At 38.5% G+C, this 21,311-nt stretch overlaps 1 protein-coding gene across 1 annotated transcript in view; it reads right to left on the reverse strand.

The window, feature by feature from the left end:
* sec23ip (SEC23 interacting protein) overlaps positions 1-21,311 on the reverse strand; it is a 132,377-nt gene that overhangs the window by 31,511 nt on the left and 79,555 nt on the right. Inside the window, exons 15-16 of the mRNA XM_060842074.1 lie at positions 18,985-19,087; positions 2,503-2,688 (exon numbers count right to left, since the gene is read on the reverse strand). Coding sequence (XP_060698057.1) covers positions 2,503-2,688; positions 18,985-19,087 — 289 coding nt within the window. The remainder of the gene's footprint in view (positions 1-2,502; positions 2,689-18,984; positions 19,088-21,311) is intronic.

A 21,311-nucleotide genomic window follows, 5' to 3' on the forward strand; every position in this document is an offset into this window, starting at 1 on the left:
AGATGTTGTGAAACTTGAAAGGGTTCAGAAAAGATTTACAAGGATGTTGCCAGGGTTGGAGGATCTGAACTACAGGAAGAGGCTGAACAGGCTGGGGCTGTTTTGCCTGAAGCGTCGGAGGCTAAGGGATGACCTTATAGAGGTTTACAAAATTATGAGGGGCATGGATAGGATAAATAGACAAAGTCTTTTCCCTGGGGTCAGGGAGTCCAACACTAGAGGGCATAGTTTTAGGGTGAGAGGGGAAAGATATAAAAGAGACATAAGGGGCAACTTTTTCATGCAGAGGGTGGTACTTGCATGGAATGAGCTGCCAGAGGATGTGGTGGAGGCTGGTACAATTGCAACATTTAAGAGGCATTTGGATGGGTTTATGAATAGGAAGGGTTTGGAGGGATATGGGCCAAGTGCTAGCAGGTGGGACTAGATTGGGTTGGGATATCTGGTTGGCATGGATGGGTTGGACCAAAGGTTCTATTTCTATGCTGTACATCACAACGACTCTATAACTGTGACTCCTGCATCTATCTCGTAAGGCAAAACAAATGTAGTGATTTGGGGCATGCTCATGTGGTGTTCCACCTAGTGGTATTGTTGGCTGCAAACACAGCCTCATTACAGAGGTCTCATGTCGTATCTATTATCCTTACTAATTCTGAACAACATGGTTCAAGAAGGCAGGCTTAGCCTATGACTCCATATTCCAAGAGCAAAAATAAAAACTCTGCCTAGTAGCGATACGCCGGTTAAAATGTAGAAAGTCTCAGTTGCACAAGGTAATGATATATCACCGAGATCCCAATTCTAATTTAAATCAAATAAATGTATGAACTTTCTTCCAAACAAAATACAGTTCAATTATCATTCTTCCTATCTTTGCAAGAGGCAAACTGTATTTTTATCCTTCTCTGATCATAAAAAACAGGTTTTCAGAGAAAGGAAAAACATATTTTTAATTCTGGTGAGGTCAATAACTTTGTATCCAGTGCAGTGAGACATAATACGAATTAAGATGAAAATAAAATAAATGACTAAAGCACATTAGAAAAAGAGAAGGCAAAATCAAACCTTGCCGTTTTAAAACTATATTTGATAAAGTAAGGCATTCTATCATTTGACCGTTTCATTTGATACAACTATAATCTGACAGATGTTGTATGAAATGGAAGACAAATTAACATGGTATGGTGTTTAGCACATCTGCGGGCTGTGATGTGCTGAGGCAGCATTAGCAGAGAGTCTATTGTCTCTACCTCACGTATATACAAAGCACTGACAGGAGATTAAAATTAAATGAGACTGATTACTATCAGCATCAGTACCATCTTTCTGTCCATTTCCTGAAACTTGAATCTACTGAAGCCAAAGCTTTACTTTTAGTTCTCACATCCCCATTCCTTTCAAGATACCTCTTCAACTGTCAACTTGCTTAATCATATACATGCACACAGTCACTCCAATGTTCAGTGCAGCACAATGGTATATCAATCGCGGCACAAAGCCGTGCAGCCGGAAAGAAAATTATGGGGAATGTGTCTTAACATTCACCCTTCAATGTTCACATTCTGAACAAACGTTACTGGCATCTCTCCATCTTACTTCAAACCCAAGTACAAGAAGCTTCAATTTATCCAGCAATAAGTTCAGAGACTGTCTAGACAGCTGCATTTTTAAATCAATCCTTTTGCCTTACTACTCGGAGACGAGATATTTTTTCCCTTAACCACTTTCACCTTGAACCCGTTACTTCCTTTTTAAAAAAACTATCCTCTCTTACTCTCTCCAAGCTCATCTCATCGATAATAACCATCTCTTGCTTACTTGATTTCTTTTGCATTTCTGTCTCATGCAACCTCCAAACATACTATCCCAATTATGGCATAGTTAACTGCTCTCCATTCTGACATATTATGTATCTACCATTGAACAATGTAATTAACATTCCATACCTGTGAAATTAAGAACTTATCTTTCCATTTTCAATAATGCCTGATATCTTCAGTCTCTATTCCTTTAGCATATTGTCAACTCTCAACTGCACACATCATTTCTATAGTTTCTTGCTCCAATCTCTCCAGTTCAGCTTCCAAACTATTTAAAGTGTGAAACAAACCAAACTCTTGACAGATGTGCTCTGCAATTATGATGCATTATACTTCCTTTTCCTCTTCAAGCTTCCTACAGCAAGATTGATCAAAAACATCGTCCCCTTCCTCTGATGCCAGACTTCTTCATCCTACTCTGCGACACTCTCCTTGCACGATTTCATTACACTTATCGAAAAAATAGATGGACCATCATCAGCAATGGCTTCTCCCTTACTTCCCTGATGTGCCAAGAATCTCTCTCTAAAATGTGGACAATGTAAACACTTTCATAAACATACCATTACGTTGGATGAACAGAACACTAAAGGAATTCAGTAATCCTTGTGTAAGTAAATGCATCCTTCCATATGTACTAAAATTTTAAACTTGTTTGAAAGTGCTGGACAACATTTACCTTCCTCCACATGCTTTTCTTCCTCCTCTTTAATTTGGTTAGCTACTTTCTCTAGCTCAGCTTGCAGCTGGGTTGAAGAGGTGTGAGCACGTGCAAATTCATTGAGTGTCTGCCAGGCATTCTTCAGAGAACTAATGAAGCCTTGTTTCAAATCTGAGCCCATGCGAGACAGACTTTCCTTCAACTCTGGAAGAGAAAAGCAAGTAAATGAATGTCTTATCCACATGGGAATAAACCCAACTGCATCATCGTAGTCCTTTCACTCAGCAATATTAAATGAAAATCTGACAGCTTTGAGAAGAACAATCAAATATTAAAAGCAACAGTAAATACCGTCCTTGAGATAGGGCAAGATGTAATCCCCTTTCCTCTACTTGTGTTTAGGAGAATGATAAGTGATCCAAATGGAATAATTGATTAATACTTCAGATTTAGTTCATATAACATAAACTTAAAGGAACGTTTACGGGATCAGTGTACATGAGAAACGGGTCATTTTGTAAGAGAAATTGAACTCTTAAAAAATGGAACATGTTACAAGGTGGTCAGTTTCATTCTCTCTCACACACACACACATATATACATACAGTTTTTACTTTAATTTCACAGAAGTGCACTAAGGCATGCACTAAATACATGAAAAACTAGCAGCAGCATCTTCAGCACCAATTCTCACAGCAGCAGAGCAGGTCACAACAAATGAGGATAAGAGTGAAGAATACAGTGGAAAATTCAATGAGTTAGAATTTGGACTTCTAGTTGCTAGTAAATACAAATTCTTATTGTCAACTCTCATCAAATTCACTCAGATACACAGTCACTGATGTTCCCAAATATGCTGACATAGTCACTGCAGAATTGAAAAGCATGCACTTTTATTTTCAAAAGAATAGGTCAAATTGCTTGATGTGTCAGAAAAACAAGCATATATTACAGAAAGCTTAAAATATTCTCTCCAACCCAGCAAATAATCCAGATTTGCAGCAATGTTCAGAGTTAGCATTGATTTCGAGAATTTTTTTTTTGGAGTAAAAATGTCCAAAATGTCCAGTTAAAGTAATGGAGATATTAGAAACATTAGTTGCATTTTTGTTTTGGTGGCTAAATTGAGAATGGTTGAATTCTGTCATCCAAAGCTTCTCAAGGGGACAAAATGATGCATGGATTCATAAAAATGTTGGATTACTTATTAAATGAGAAACTTTTGTCGGTGGTTATCAAAGAAAATCTTCCAGATAAAGGAGCCAGAGATAAATTTTCACATTCAATAATGGTTTGCAAGAACAGAGCCAAAGGAAAGTATTTTTTTGAAAGAAGCATGGGAGCACGGGTTTGAAAGGGACACAGACATTGAAAGAGAATCATTTAGACAGTGTTTTAAAATTTAGTCATGGGATATGGGTGTTGCTGGCTGGGCCAGCATTTATTGCCTGTCCTTAGTTGCCCTTGAGAAGATGGTAGTGAGCTGCAGTCCGCGTACTGTAGGTAAACCCACAATATGATTGGGGAGTGAATTCTAATAATTTGACCCAGCAATACTGATGGTAAAGTGACTTAGATGGGAACTTGCAGGTGGTAATGTTCCCCAGGTATTGAGTATGAGGTGGATGAGAGGAATTTTGTTTGCTGGAATGAGAGCCACGAAGCAGGAGGACGATCTCATGAACAGTTTGTTCTTGGAAAGGAAATAAGGAAGATGATAGGTAGGAGAAAGAGATAGGTTTTGGGTTAGGTTTGCATGGGAAGTTTTCGAAGGAGAGAGGGGAAAAGCAGACAAGGCACATTAGCATATGGCTTATAACGCTGCACCAATGAAGTTGTGAGGTAGTGCCAATAATTGGAGATAAGCTCAAAAATGATAGGGAGAGGAGTTCAAGTAGACATCTATTAGCACAAAAGCATAAGGTTTTTTTTTTGCTGTTCAGAATAATCCCAAAGCAATATGTCATTTTGGCAGAGCAAGGCATGATCCAATATCCATTCTTGTCAACCAACCAACCTCTTATCTGGTTAAGCTCAAATGTGTGTCTTTTAGACTAAAGAAATGGCTGAACAAAAGAAAACAAAGAACTGTGGATTCTGTAAATCTGAAACAAAGACAAATTTCTGGACGATCAGAAGTAGGATCAATAGACCCGAAATATTAACTCTGCTTTTTCTTCACAGATGCTGTCCGACCTGCTCAGTTACTTTAGTAAAAAGTTAAAGAAATGACTGGACTGGAAGCAAAACAGAGGTGAGGTGGTGTATTAAAATTAATGAAGGGCCAGTGAGGATGTGGTTGGAAGTTTGAAAGTGCAGTTTGAAGTGTCTTGGAGGAAATATTTCTGAAAGAATCACAAAAGGCAAATTCACAATCAAAACATAATCTACATCTAAGTTTGTTTTAAAATTATTTAAATTATTTAAAAACTTAGGGCAGTCAAAACACTATTTTAAATTATGCTTTTAGTTGTAGCACTTTAATAAATGGGAAATTTGTGCATAAAATATTATCATCATTAATCAAAGTTTATCTCCAAATTAATTAGCGAAGAATCATATTACTTGGTGTTTTAGAAAGCCACAGTTGGAATGCACTCTGGCTGTCTTGCAATCTTTGATCAGATAATTAATATTGCAATAGACAAGAACTAATGTATTTCAAATCACATATCTCAAATTTGCATTTGTGAAATTAGGATAATAACTGAAATCAAACAACTTTGGAGAAAGATACTGATGAGGATAAGGAAAGTAAATACCACTCATGGATTTACTGTTTGCATAAATTACTACCTAATAATTTTCAGAAAAATATTTAGACTGATTGCCATGTTAACATTTAAATAGATGTTTATTCAAAATAAATTCAACAGATTAAGTTTTGAAAAAGCTCACATTTGTATTACACACTTCTCAGGTACAAAATATCCTGAAGTGATTTACAACTATTAAATCACTTCTTGAAATGTAGTTTTGCGACAAAGCAAACAGCAAGTTTCCACTTGCAAAGCCCTCCGCCTAATTATGAAGTCATGGAAGGCAGCAGAGCCAATCTCCAAGTTGGTGGGGCTGGACATTTCAGCCAGAAATGTGAATCAGAACTTGAGAGGTCTGGTCTAATAAAGAGAAGCTTCCCCTCACTGGCAGTGCCTTCTTGCTGCCACACCTACACTGCACAGTCTGTTGTAGCTCCTGTCCGGCTGGAGGAAGTGCCCAGGGGTCAGGGTTGTTGCTGCACCAATTGCTCCCTGCCACCTCCTCATCCAGTTTCCAGACATGAAGCAGCAGCTAACCAGAGTCTCCAGTGAACATGTTTAATGCAAAAACGCAAAATCCCCAGGTTGGAGTGATGAAGGCAGAAGAACATAAGAAACAGGAGCAGGGTTCTGCATGACAGACTAATTAGCAAAGTTAGATCACGTGGGATTCAGGGTGAGCTTGCCAATTGGGTACAATTAATCTGCCAGTAAGAGACGGAGGGTGGTGGTGGAGGGATTTTTTTGGATTGGAGGTCTGTGACCAGTGATGTTCCACAGAGATTGGTACTGGGTCCACTTTTGTTTGTTATTTATATAACGATTTGTATCACAATATGGGAGGCATGGTTAGTAAGTCTGCAGATGACTCAAAAATTGGTGATATAGTGGACAGTGAAGAAGGTTTTCTACGATTACAAAGAGATCTTGATCAAATGGGTCAAAGGACTGAGGAGTGGCAAATGAAATTTAATTTGGATAAATGTGAGGTACTGCATTTTGGTAAAATAAACAAGGGCAGGACTTATGCAATTTATTGTAGGGCCCTGGGTAGTATTATAGAACAGACATCCCTCGGGGTTCAGGTACGTAGTTCTTTGAAAATTATGTCACAGGTAGACAGGGTGGTTAAGAAGATGTTTAGCACACTTGCCTTTGTTACTCAGACCTTTGAGTATAGGGGTTGGGACATCATACTGAAATTGTACTCATTGGTGAGGCCTCTTAGTCATAGAGTCATGCAGCCATATAATAGCACAGAAACAGACCCTTCGGTCCAACCATTCCATGCTGAACTTCATTCCAAACTGAATTAGTCCCACTTGCCTGTTCCTGGCCCATATTGCTCCAATTTTTTCCTATTCATCCATACATCTAAATGTCTGTGCCCCCTACTCTTGAAATTCCCCAACCTAGGGAAAAGACAATTACCATCAACTCTATCTATACCTCATTATTTTATAAACTTCCTCTTCTGGAGTATTGCGTGCAGCTCTGGTCACCCTGCTATAGAAGGATATCATTAAATTGGAGAGAGTTCAGAAAAGACTTACTAGGATGTTGCAGGAATGGAGGGATTGAGTTATAATCTTACGTTGGGTCTTTTTTAACTGAAGCGTAGGGGGTTGAGGAGTGACCTTATTGTAAAATCATGAATGGCATAGATAAGATGAATAGCAAGGGCACTTTCCCAGGGTGGGGGTAGTTCAAGGTGAGGGGAGAAAGTTTATAAAAGGACCCGAGAGGTAACGTTTTGTTAATCTAGAAAATGGTTTCACATGGGGAATGCCAGAGGAAGTGCTGGATTCAGGTACAGTTACAACATTTAAAAGACACTTGGATAAGTACATTAATAAGAAAGGCTTGGAGGGATATGGTTGGCATGGACTAGTTGGACCAAAGAGTGTGTTTCCATTTGGATGACTATGAGTTGGTTATTTAGTCTTCCAAGCTTGCCCCACCATTCAATAAGATCATGGCTGATCTGCTCAGGCCTTAGCTCCTTTCATGCCAGCTCCTCATAGTTCTCAATTCCCTGATATTTCAAAAATCTGTCCACCACATCTGTAGGTAGTTTTTCCATACACGATGGTTGCGTTCTTGTGCAACCTTGTATTAGAGAAAAATCACGTTAAAGAAACAGCACTTAAACTGATGGCAATGTAATCAGGTTACAGCCAACATGTTTTAAGTGCTTTAGAATCAATATCCCCAATTTGTTAATCGTGTTACAGCAAATTTGCATAACGAAATGCGCCTCACGGTAGAACGACCTGTATTCTGAACTGGTTAACTCAGGTAAACTAGAGTTGAGTCTCATCCCAAAAAAGACTGGTGCAGAAATGAAGTGACTACATTTAAATTATGTTTAAAAAAAACTTAAGGAATATTGGAAAAGAAATAAAAATAGAAAACATTAATCTAGATGTCAATGAATATTAGAGCTTGTTGTAGAATGCAATCACAATTCTATATAAACTCTGAAACTTACGGATAAAGACACAATCTGAAATTACATGAGAACTGAAGACCGGAAATAAGCAGGCATTGGGAAATGTCGAATGAAAAATTTCTGCAAGATTTAAGTGTAAAAATGATTCTCCTTAACCTCAGGACATCATTAACAGGTTCCACAGTTCTTCAGGTTAATATCCTCGGCACACCATCTTCAGCTGTTTCAATGATCTTCCTTCCATAAGGTCAGAAGTGAGAAAGTTTGCTGATGATTGCATGATATTCAGTATATTAGCAAATCTTCAGCTCTTGAAACAGTCCTTGTCCAGATGCAGTAAGATCCAGACAAAAACCAGGCTTAAAGTGATAAGTGGTAACTAACAGGAGTATCTCAAAAGGTTGAACAAGAGAGAATTTAACCATTGCTCCTTAACATTCAATAGCATTACCACTGCTGAATCCCCCACTATCAGCATCCTAAGGGGTATTATTGACCAGAAACTGAACAGGAACAGCCATGCTGTGACAGCCATATGGCAAGTCAATATTTTTTGGGTTGGAGGAAGATTTAGAGTGGAGGTCCCCAGTGTAATGAGACCCTAGCTTTGCTGATACAATGATCTAGGATCTTGGTGAAGAGAAAACAATTTCAAAGGTGCAGTTGAGCCTAATTGTAAACTGTGAGGATGACTGTGTGCAACTGCAAAAGCACACTGACACATTGTCTACTACCTACCCGCCCACTCCACCAATGTTCAACGCAGGGATACGTGAGGTGATGCACTTTGATTGGAAGATCATTAAAAGACAATATAATTTGGCAGTGGAATTCCAAAGGGATGCAGGAGCAGTGGGGACTTGGTGTATATGTTCACAGATCATTAAAGGTGACAAGCAGGTGCAGTTAATAAAGCACACAATGTTCTTGGCTTTATTAATAGGGCAGAGAGTGCAAAAGCAAGAGGATTATTGAACTTAGACACACCACTTGTTGGAATTCAGGTGGAAGACCGTGTACAATTTTGGACACATTGTGTTAGAGGGGGTACAGAAATGATTTACAAGATTAGCTCCAGAATGAAATAAACATTGGACTTATCTCCTTGGAGAGAAGACAGCTGAAGAGGAGATTTGACAAAAGTTTTCAAAATCATTGGCAGGCTGTGTAAAGTATATATGGAGAAGCTGTTCCTGCCCATAAGAGAAAAAAATGAGAGCGCAGAAATTTAAAGTTACTTGTCAGAAAAGGAAGTGTGATGTCAGAAAAACCTTTTACACACAGCAAGTAGTGGAATATAAAATGTACAGCTTGGAAATGTGGTGCAGGTCCAGCTGGGCATTCAAGAGGGTACTGGATGACATTTGGACAGAAAAGGCACGCAGGCATAAAGGAAAAAGGCAGCAGATCGGTATTAGGCAATAGAACCGGTGCAGGCACAAGCTGAATGGTCTCCTTCTGTGCTGTAAACATTTTGTGATATAAATAGTGGTCAGAAGCCACTCTGGGGCGAGTATCCTACCTAACAATGCAGCAAAACCTGTTTACAAAGTGCAAGTCAGGTATGTGACAGACTCTCTAGCTGCCTGGATAAATGCTGCTCCAACAACATTCACACAGTTTGAGATCTTTCACGTCAAAAGCAGCCAACTTGATTGGCACTTATCCAATATCTCCATTATCAGTCCACAATAGCAGCGGTGTGTACTATCAACAAAATGCACTGAAGTAACTCATCAAGACCCTTCAGGCAACACCTTTTAAACCTATGATCACCACCATCCAGAAGGTTAAGGGCATGGGAGCCTCAAGATCTCCTCCAAGCCAATGTGTCATTCCGACTCAAAACTACATTACCATTCCTTCACTGTTGCTAGGTCAATACCTGGAACTAATTGCACTGTGGGCATAGCTCTCCCCATGGACTGCAGAGTTCAAGAACCAGCTCAGCACCTTCCAAAGGGCAACTAGAGATGACCAATAATTACTGGACTAGCCAGTGACGACCACATCTCAGGAATTTTTTTTTAAATCAAGAGTATAAACTAGATGGGGAAATTGGAAATAAGGTTCATGGACACATTAATCTGACGATTTTTATACACAAATCTCTTCAAGTGGCAAGGCAAGTTGATACAACTGTTAAGGCTTTATAAATTGGATTTATATCCAGAAGCTGAGAGCAGAAAATAAGCTTTGTTAGAAGCTTACAAAACATTCTTCTGGTTTCAGCTGAAGAAATGTACACCATTCTGGGCAGCTTGCTTGAGAAAGGACATCAAGGCCTTCAAGGAAACATGCAAGAGATCTCAGTAAGATCATGCAGCAAAGTTTAGAGAGATTGGGGAGACTGATATATTTTTCTTAGCTCTAAAGAGACTAACGTTGGGATTGAACAGGGGTGTTCAACATTACCAGGCGATTTGATTGTGCAAATAGAAAAAAACTGCCCCACCTGAGAGGGTTCAATAACCAGAGGATACCAACTTATATAACTGGCAGAAGAACCAGAAGGAAGAGAAGATTTTTTTAATATGATGATTGTGCACATATAGAATTTACTACCTAAAAGAAAATTATTAACAGAATCAAAAGTAACTTAAGATTCATTCAGACAAATCTATTTTATTGTTTTTATTCATTTATTGGATGTGGACCAGACCAGCATTTATTGCCCTGAGGGCTGTTAAGAGTCAACCACATTACTCTTAGTCTGAAGTAAAACGCAACCCAGACCAGGTGAGGACAGCAGTTTCCTTCTTAAAGGGAAGTAGTGAACCAGATGGATTTTTCCAACAATCAAACAATAGTTTAATGATCACCATCACACTTTTATTTCCCAATTCTTAATGGATTCAAATTACATCTGTCATGGACAGGATTCAAACCTGGGTCCCCTGAGCATTACTTTGGCCTCTGGAATAATAGCCTAATGAAAATATCACCAGGCCATCACCTCCCAGTTCAGACTAATTCAGTATTTCTTGAGCATATTTATTAACAGTCATTGCAAGTACTGCAGCTAATTAAATAAGAAAAAAAACTTGTACTGCATCAACTCACCATCAAGAGTTGGTTCTATTTGACTTTATTTGCCTAACAAATAAAGAACTCAAACATTGCTGCAAGTGATAAAGAAAATTGCTGCACTGAAAGAGTAATAACTATAAATCTGTGTATGTCAATACTCTGATACTTAGTCAAAGCAAGAAAAGCACCATCATTTAACTTCAACTACCTCAAACTATACTTATACTTTTACCCCATAATTTTGAAAAATACATTTGTGATTGCAGCTTCATTGTTACCATGAAGTGTGATTAATCTTAAACATAGCTTATTTAAATTATAAGTGACAAACATAACATTTACTGATTCATTTTGAAAGATATTTACCTCCGGGTTTTGAGAAGATTTGTAGCTCAAGTCGAGGTTCGCCCTGTAGGTTTGCTCGCTGAGCTGGAAGGTTTGTTTTCAGACACTTCATCACCACACTAGGTAACATCATCAGTGAGCATCCTGTGAAGCGCTGGTATTAGTGACTCGCTTTCTATTTGTGTGTTTAAGTTTCTTTGAGTTGGAATGTCATTTCCTGTGCTGATGTCATTTGCTGTTCTTTTTCTGAGGGTTATAAGTGGGGTCCAAGTCAATGTGTTTGTTAATAGAGTTCCAGTTGGAATGCCATGCTTTTAGGGATTCTCGTGCGTGTCTCTATTTAGCTTATCCTAGGTCAGATGTATTGTCCCAGTCGAAGTGGTGCCCTTTCTCATCTGTATGTAGGGATACTAGTGAGAGCAGAGTTTTTTTATGGCTAGTTGATTTTCATGTATTCTGCTGGCTAGTTTTCTGCCTGTTTGTCCAAAATAGTGTTTGTCACAGTTCTTGCAAGGTATTTTGTAAATGACAATAGTTTTCTACCAACACACTAAATCAGCAGCTAATGAACTTGAAAGACCCTATACAAACAACAAGCGAAACTAATGTCATTTACAAAATACCATGCAAGGACTGTAACAACACTACATTTGGACAAACAGGCAGAAAACTAGCCAACACGATATATGAACATCAACTAGCCATAAAAAAACCTGCTCTCACTAGTATCCTTACAAACAGATGAGGAAGGACACCACTTCGACTGGGACAACACATCCAACCTAGGAGAAACCAAACTGAGACACGCATGAGAACTCCGAGAAGCATGGCATTCCAACCGAAACTCTATCAACAAACACATCGACTTGGACCCCAACTACCACCCTCTGAGAAAAAGGACAGCAAATGACATCAGCACAGGAAATGACATAACCAAACCAAGGAAATCTAAACACATTAATAGAAAGTGGGTCACTAACACCAGTGCTTCACTGATGATGTTAACTAGTATGGTGACGAAATGTCTGAAAACTAACCTTCTAGCTCAGTGAACAAACTTATGTCCAATTTTACCTCTAATTGCTTACATTCTCTCCTCTTCCTTCTTTAATTTTATTTGCGAGGAAGTGGATATCATAGTCAGACCAATACTGCCTTCTTGTGACCTCCACAAACATCCAGTTTAAGCACACAAATAACTTAGCTGTATTTGTCATCCACAGTCCAATCATCTAAGTATCAAAAGCTCAGGATTTGAACCTAGCTGCTTCACCTAATTTGTATATCAGGCTACATATTAAATCATTGAAGTGCTCTCCAACCACCAATGATAATCCAGCTTAATTTTTTGAGCTGTGTCTATATTACATAAAAGTTGAGACAAGTGACCTATAGTTGAACGGTGCCAATGCATTGAATGAACAAAAAAGCTGCCTGAGAAATCAAATTTTCATTTCTACTTGATTCTTCCGTAACTGTCACCTCCAATAAAATCAACACTCTCCACTCAGGCATGCACTTAGCTAACATTAAACTATACAAAGAGATTTCAGATATAAGACAACATTCTACACAACAAAAATAGTGTTTGTGACAGGACCAGTGTACCATGTAATCAAGTACTGTCAAATAGTTGGATTGTGTTTGAAGATCAAACGTTCCCCTTGTACTTCCATCTATTTTCCCAATATTCTGTCTGCTTCATTTGCTGTTTCTTTGAATGCTTTTAAAAAAAACTCTTACACATTTATCTCACTTGTCATGTCAGCTTTACTGAATCAGACACTCCTCTAAAACACTTGGTTACATCTCATTATCTTCCCAAGTATCTCCCTCTTCTTCTGCAAGTCACCAGTGCTTGTGCTTCAATAGGATCCAAGTGGTCAATTGTAATAGGGGGCTCTCTAGTATGGGGCACAGACATACATTTCTGTAGCCGTCAGTGAGACATCAGGGTGGATTGTTGCCTCCCTGGTGCCACGGTCAAGAATGTCTGGGAGAGGATGCAGAATATCCTAAAAGGGGAGAGTGACCAGCAGAAACTCATTGTGCATGTTGGCACCGATGACATAGGTATGGAAAGGGATGCAGTTCTGCAGAGTCAATATAGGAAACTAGCAGGAGGTTAAGAAGTAGGTGCTCAAAAGTAGTAATGTCTGGACTACTCCCAGTGCCAACAACTTGGTGGAAAACAAGAGAAGACTGACAAATGCAAATGCATTTACTCCAACGCAAGAGATCTGACAGGTAAGGTAGATGAACACAGGCCATGGTTGGGAACATGGGACTGGAATATCATGGCTTTTACAGAAACGTGGCTCAGGAATGGACAGGACTAGTAGCTTAATGTTCTTTGTTGTAGATGCTATAAGAAAGATAGAAAGGGAGACAAAAGAGGAGGAGGAGTGGCATTTTTGGCTACGGATAACATTACGCTGTAATTGGGAAGGGTACTCCTGGGAGATTGTCCAGTGAAATTACATGGGTGGAACTGAGAAATAAGAAAGGGATCATCACATTGTTGAAATTGTATTATAGACACCCCAAGTCAGTAAAAGATTGAGAAGCTACTATATAGGTAGATCTCAGATATCTGTAAGGGTTGGAATGGTATGTGATTTTAATTTTCAAAACAGCATGGACTACCATTGTGTTAGGAGCTTGGATGGGGAGGAATTTGTTAAATGTGTACAAGAAAACTTTCTTCAATATGTGGATGTACCTGTTAGAGAAAGAGTTAAGATGACCTTCTGTTGGAAATAAGGCAGGGCAAGTTATGGAGGTGTCAGTGGAGGGGTTCTTTGGAGCAAGTAATCATCATTCTAATAGTTTTAAGCCAGTTATGTAAAAGAATAGAACTGGTTAAAAATTAAAGTTCTAAATTGGAGTAAGGACAATTTTGACGGTGTTAGATAGGAACTTCCAAAAGTTTATTGAGGGAGGCTTTTTGAAGTGAAGTTAGTTAGGAAGTGGGAGGCCTTTAAAAATGATATAAGAAGAGTTCAGAGACAGTCTGTTCTTGTTGGTATGAAGGCCAAGGCTGGCAGGTGCAGGAAATGCTGGATGACAAGAGAAATTAAGGCTCTGATCAAAAAAAAAGTGTGTATCAGATAGGGACAGCTGGAATCAAGTGAATCACTCGAGGATTATAAGGGCAGTACGATTACACTTAAGAGGCAAATCAGGAGGACAAAAAGACGACATGAGACAGCTTTGACAAATAGGATTAAGGAGAATCCAATGATATACTATAAACACATTAAGGGCAGAAGAGTAACTAGGGAGTGAATCAGGCCCCTTAAAGAAATAGAAGCTAGGGCTCTTAGGGAAATAAATAGTGATGTCTTGAAAAGAGTTCATATTACAGAAGAGGTGGTGCTGGACGTCTTAAAATATATAAAGGTAAATAAATCCCCATGACTTGATCAGGTGATTTCCAGAACTTTGTGGGAAGCTGGGGAAGAGATTACTGGGCCTCTTGTTGAGATATCATTGACAATCACAGATGAGTTGCTAGAAGACTGGAGGTTGGCTAATGTGGTGCAATTATTTAAGAAAGGCTGTAAGGAAAAGCCAGGGAATGACAGACTAGTAAGCCTTACATCAGGGATTGCCAAGTTGTTGGAGTGGATTCTGAGGGTCAGGACTGGAAAGGCATGGACTGGTCTGGGATAGTCATCATGGCTTTGTGGAAAATCGTGTCTCACTAATGTAATTGAGTTTTTGGAAAAGGTGACAAAGAAGATTGAAGAAGGCAGAGTAGCAGATGTTGTCTATTGGGACTTCAGCAAAGCATTCGGTAAGGTTCCGCATGGTGGACGAGTTAGTAAGGTTAGATCACATGGAATCCATGGGGAGCTAGCCAATTGAATACAAAATTGGCTTGAAGGCAGGAGGGGGAGAGAGGTGCTTTTTGGACTAGACGCCTATGACCAGCAGTCTGCCACAAGCATCAGTGCTGGGTGCACTGCTTTTCATCATTTATATAAATGATTTGGATGTGAATCTAGAAGGTATAGTTAGTAAGTTTTCAGATGACACCAAAATAGGTGGTGCAGTAGACAGTGAAGAAAGTTATCTCAGACTATAACAGGACCTTGATCAGATTGGCCAATGGGCAGAGGAATGGCAGATGAAGTTTGATGTTGATAAATGTGAGGCATTACATTTTTTGAGACAAACCAGGGCAGGACTTACACAGTTAATGGTAGGGCCCTGGAGAATGTTGTCAAAAAAAAACTGAGTTTTACTGCATAGTTCCCTCAAAGTGGAGTTGTAAGTAGACAGGAGGGTGAAGAAAGTGTTCAGCATGCTTGCCTTCACTGGTTAGAACATGGATTATAGGAGTTGGGATGTCATGTTGCGGTTGTATTGGACATTGGTGAGACCACTTTTAGAATACTGCATACAATTCTGGTCGCGCTTTTATAGGACAAAATGTTGTTAAACGTGAGAGTGTGCAAGAAAGAATTACAAGGAAAGCATCAGAATAACAAAACAAACATGTAGCTGCATAAAGTTAATTGGTAAGTCAGATGATGGATCAGAATATCAAGCATGGCAGTGTATGACTGAAAGGTTAATCAGGATGAATATGTTTGACTATGACAGAAAGATCACTAGATATGTAGCAACAGATAGTCGTTTCTGTAGAAGTCTAGCTAAGTAAGGAGTGTTGGCCTGCTAAATCATGAGAATGGGGCATTAATGGTAAAGGAGGAGGAAAGGGAGAATAAAATGAACAAACAGTTTGCTCCTGTTTACGCTACAAAAGAAACTCCGGAAATTATAATCATGAGGGTGTGCTAAATGCTAAGAAATAAAATTAAGCTGTAGGTTGATGAGCCCCTGGGTTTAGATGGGCTTCAGTCAAGGATCTAAAACGTGGCTGTTCATGAGGTAGATGTGGTCCCACTTGGAATGAGAATGTCGTTGTACGGGAAAGCTAGAGTTTAGAAGATTGAGAAGTGACTTGGTTGAATTGTATAACATCCTAAATGGTTTTTACTGGCTTGGAAAGGACGTTTATTTGTGTGGGCCTTTCAGGACTGAGACGCAGAGAAACTTTTTCTGTCAGGGTTGTAATTTGGAACTCTGTGCCTCAGGAGGGGGGGTCATCAAGTATTCTTAAGACAAAAGTTGATCGCTTCTGCTTAAGTAGGCGAAGCAAAGATTATTAGGGATATAGAGAAACATGGAACTCGAAACACTTATACAGTAGCCATGATCTCACTGAGCATGCCCAATGGTCTACATTTGCTGCCATTTCATAAATTCATATGAGAGCTTAGCAGATGGTTAGAAAGCTTGGGGGAAATGTCAGGCAGTTGTAAACTGTGGGAGATTGTCTGGACTGAAAGGATCAGTGGGGTGCAGGAATCAAAAGTTGCTCAGCAAGCGTATGGAACCAATGGGGTAGGAGCACTGAAGGTGGCACTGGGTTAGTGAAGCAACGAGCCTAAAAAAGCCACTAGGAAAGTCAGACAAAATGTTCATAAACTTTAAAAATTATTTAATTGGAGAATTAATTTCATGAAAAGCAAGGAGAAACCTGGAATTTTGTGGCCTTTTAAGATGGTCCTGGAGTGGCACTTCATGTGAAAATTCTTTTATATGAGTAATAGTAAATAGTTCATCATTACTGTCAGTGAGGTGCAGAATATGAATATTAGATTATGATGGTGGCATGAATAACTTTGAGAATTGACAGGAATAGAGAAGTAAAATCTGGGCTTTGGGGTGCAAATGTGATGAGAGATCCCAGGCTTGTGTGTATGGATAGAGGTCGTGGTTCTGTACTAAGGTGACAGGAAGCTAGTGGAGTTGCAGGACATAGGGGGAACCTTGCAGTTTAGCAACAATAGATAGGGTAGATCAATATTCATTCACTACAGAATTTATATTAAGAAATACGGCATGAGGAAAGGGGTCCTGCACTCCTACAATAAATTACACTGGAAAGTTCTAAATACACCTTCCACTGTAAAATCTTGAGAAGTACATTATCCTCAAATCACTCATTCCAATAAGCCCATGACAATAAAATAGAGCTTTATAGGGCAAATTTAATCATGTCTTTCTCAAAGATGCAATTTTTTTTGCTTGTTATATTGAACAAGCCAATGGGGTAATAGTAGCTGAAAATGTTTTTAAAATTACAGTGGCTCAGTGGTTAGCACTGCTGCCTCACAGCACCAGGGTCCCAGTTCAATTCCAGCCTCGGGTGACTGCGTGTGTGAAGTTTGCACATTTTCCCTCTGTCTGCGTGGGTTTCCTCCAGTTTCCTCCCACAGTCCAAAGATGTGCAGGGCAGGTGAAGTGGCCATGATAAAATTGCCCAGAGTGTTTGGTGCATTAGTCAAAGGGAAATGGATCTGGGTGGGTTAAACTTCGGAGGGTCGATGTGGACTTGTTGGGCCGAAGGGCCTGTTTCCACTCTGTAGGGAATCTAATCTAAAAAAAATCTAAATTTCCTTGCTATACAATCTGTATATATGTTAAAATGATAGTTAATAAAAATTGTCCACTAGTCAATTGGGTAGAAAAAAAAGAGTTCAGGTGCAATAGGTACAATTCAAATATTATCCTGTCAAACACACAGAAGCTGTATGTTAGTCTCTCAATATTTTAACTTGTAGGGCCCTGTGGTTATATTTCTTGTGTGTTGGCATTTGCATTAATCTGAAGTTGAAATAATTTAAAAAACAAAGCTCTGAAGAGATCAAATTCGAATAAGTGCTTTTTGGTGGCAAATGTAGGTGGCTCCCTCTTGTACACCTGCTTTTGAAAAGTCTTTTGCCCCAAAACATACATCATTTGCCCTCAGTCCTTGTACTACTACACTTGATCTTGTGGTCCTTAAACACTATGACTCTACCTCCAATCGCAGCCCCAAATTTGCACTCATCATTCCCACAACTTCAATTAAAATTCTGCCTCTTCCACAAAATATAAATAACCCCAAATCAAAGAGAAGATGATATCTTCCTTGACTGTAGTGTGTTATCCCTTTTGTGCCTCCCAAACACACTATATTCTGTGACACAGTTCTCTACAATGCATCATCTCATTGCTCAGCTCAATGTGGGACTGCATTCCTTCAATTTTCCTCTTACCTCATCAATCACAGTGAGAGTAAATCTAGAAGTGACAGATTTTCTTTATTTCCAGGTACAGTTACTCTGGTGTCCCTATGAATCTATCTTTGGTCTCTTCTTGTGGCCATTTTGAGGTGAATTTAAATGGACAAGGATTTTGAAAGAAAACTGACACCTTATGGGACATGGAGAAAGTGAGGTCTGCAGATGCTGGAGATCAGAGCTGAAAATGTGTTGCTGGAAAGGCGCAGCAGGTCAGGCAGCATCCAAGGAACAGGAAATTCGACATTTCGGGCATAAGCCCTTCCTGATGAAGGGCTTATGCCTGAAACATCGAATTTCCTGTTCCTTGGATGCTGCCTGACCTGCTGCGCTTTTCCAGCAACACATTTTCAGACCTTATGGGACATAACAAATACATGCACATCTTCACTAAAAAAAAACTTAGAACACTTCAAATTCTGTTTCAAATTTAATCAAAATAATTACTGTGGTTCATAAAATTACTAATTGTCAACACTACATTTTTCGCTCACATTCAGAGAAATCATAATGAAATCAATGCATTCAAATTATAAGGAAGAAACTGTTAGAAAAATATTGTGATATTATTGTTTAATAAAATATAAAAACTAAAGCATAGTTGTTATAAATAAAATATTGATCCCCTTTTGTGAATATATGTAAAATTAGCTTTCTAGAAAGATGTAATTCATTACTTTAGAATGACAATTGTGTTATATTCAGATGGGATTGCAAATTTCATGAAAATAGTTACATTTATACTAGGGATTAAATTTTCAGGATCTGTGCTTACCAAGATGAAGTCTCTTTCTACCCTTATGATGTGGAACAAGAACTGGTTTGATACTCAAGTCAGGGAGAATCATAGGCTCCATTCTATATGCCACAGGATCCAACTGCAAAAGATAATTTTTTTTTGTTATCAAGTATAAATGCATCTCTCTACAGGGTAAATTCTCAATCAGTACAAAGAAAATGACCAGTGGTTTTGTTAGAGATCATGGAAAAAAGTGTCCCAAACTAAAACAAAATCTCTAGTTAGTGATCCACTCACCAGAATATCAAAGCTTAAATTGGAAAACACAAATGTAAAATAAAATAGGAGCAATGTACACTTATAACAAATTTCTAATCAGCAGATTGCATACAGCATATCAAATAGCTTTGATAAAAAGAAAAAAATTACTTAAGCATTAGTCTGAAAGCACATGGTTAACTATTGAGGTCTAGCAACTAATACCCAAACCGTGATTTGCCAACGTAGAAGAAGATGTGATCATAATAAAACTGGCTCATAAAATCTCCAACCTCTTTCAAACATAAACAAAATAAATTGGATTTCTGAGCCTAATAATGAAAACCAAAGAAAAAAATTGTTCTTTTGAACAGAGGTGTCTCTGGACAGGCATAAAAGATTGGTTAACAAGATGTAGGTGAATTATCCAGAGGAATGCAAGGTGGAAAGAAAACACTTGTATTGTGCCTTTTAGAATTTCGTTTGTGCCATAATACTTAAAAGCTAAGAAGCGTAATCTCTATTGTAATGCAGGAAACATGGCAGCTTATTTTTGCGCAGCAAGGTCTCTCAAAGAGCAATGAGAAAAGTATATACAATCTGCAAGACAAACTATCCAATTTCTAGGGGCAAAACTTACTTTGTTGACAAATTAGTGAATGCAAGGTCCTCATCTGGTAATGGAACTTTACACACCCCTCAGATTCTACACTGTCAGACTGCACAATTTTTGTCAATTCATGCTTCCTATAACCTCAACTTGTATAAATAGAAAATTTGAAAATGGATATCAAAGATCGTGACCAGAAAAATAACTGCTGTTTGCATTCTGCTCCAATAGGTGAGATAGTGCAAGTTTATTTTCATCATTATTCTTTTAAACTAAAATAGGATATTACAGCACAGTCATAAAATAATTGTTTTAATGTTTCAAAATCCAAAATTTATAAAAGGTGAACATTTTTTCGATTACAAGACCTAAACCAATGTTTGTATTTCCTATGCCAGAAAAATCGAAGCGGGAGGAAAGGAAATTACAGTGGGACACACATTTCATTTCTTTGCTCTCACAATAGATTCCATTGCTGAAAGCAACATAGTAACTGCAAATTGGAGATAAAACAAAGCTTTATGAATAGGATGGATGCCAACAGAATGACCGTTAAACTAAATTACTGATAAATCAGATTACTGCATCGTGAAGGGTTTTAAAGAAATCAAGATAGGGACTGCTGCCACTTTTTTTGCAGTTAGACTAGCACATTTATAAAAATCGAAACGGATAATTATTTCAGAACTTCACAGAGCACAGAAGTCTTAATAACTGATATGTGCATCCCTTTTTGATGCATCATTCAAATATGATGTTAAAATTTTTCAAACTAGATAGCAACAGCTCGGCTAAAGTGTGGCAAAGTTATCAAAAACCAAACACTGAAGACTATTCAAATGGTTGAAGTTCTGGTTTGTAAAAAGAAAAATCTAGCTTCAAGGTTGCAAAACAAAAATGCTCCATGACTCATAGGTGTGAGGTTACACGGCTTTCATCTTTTTCTCCTTCCTCTGTATTTGAGAAATCAATAGTGAAAGGCACAATACATGACTAAATCTTGCAAATCTATATTTTTAGACTAGTCTGGACTCTCAAAAATACCTCCTTTCAGGAAACCACCCAAAACTAGTACTGTTTCTACAGAAACAAGCATACTGATTAAATGTCAGTCAATTCAGTCAGAAGGCATGTTTGACCTCTCCAGAACATTACTATAGAACTCTGTACTCTGAAAAAATACCCAATATTTAATAATTAACCATCCCTCCTAACCTTTTCGAGCGTTGTCAGTGATAGTGCTTCAGTGGTTGAAGTAAGAGAGGATTTGTTCTTCCAAGTTTTCTCTCCTGCATTTTACTGGATCACACTTTTTTTTTAAACATAATGCTTCATATTCTTTCAAATGATGTTCTATTCAGCACTGGTTCTAGTCTTGCATTTCCCACCACATTAATGGTTAAACAACCTACTTTTTATGCCATGTTTTAGTCAAGCCTTTTTATGCCCAATTATACAATGGAAACATGGGCTGGAGTGTTTTTAGATATTTGAG

This window comes from Hemiscyllium ocellatum, chromosome 22 (genome assembly GCF_020745735.1).
Source record: "Hemiscyllium ocellatum isolate sHemOce1 chromosome 22, sHemOce1.pat.X.cur, whole genome shotgun sequence".
Lineage (NCBI taxonomy): Eukaryota > Metazoa > Chordata > Chondrichthyes > Orectolobiformes > Hemiscylliidae > Hemiscyllium > Hemiscyllium ocellatum.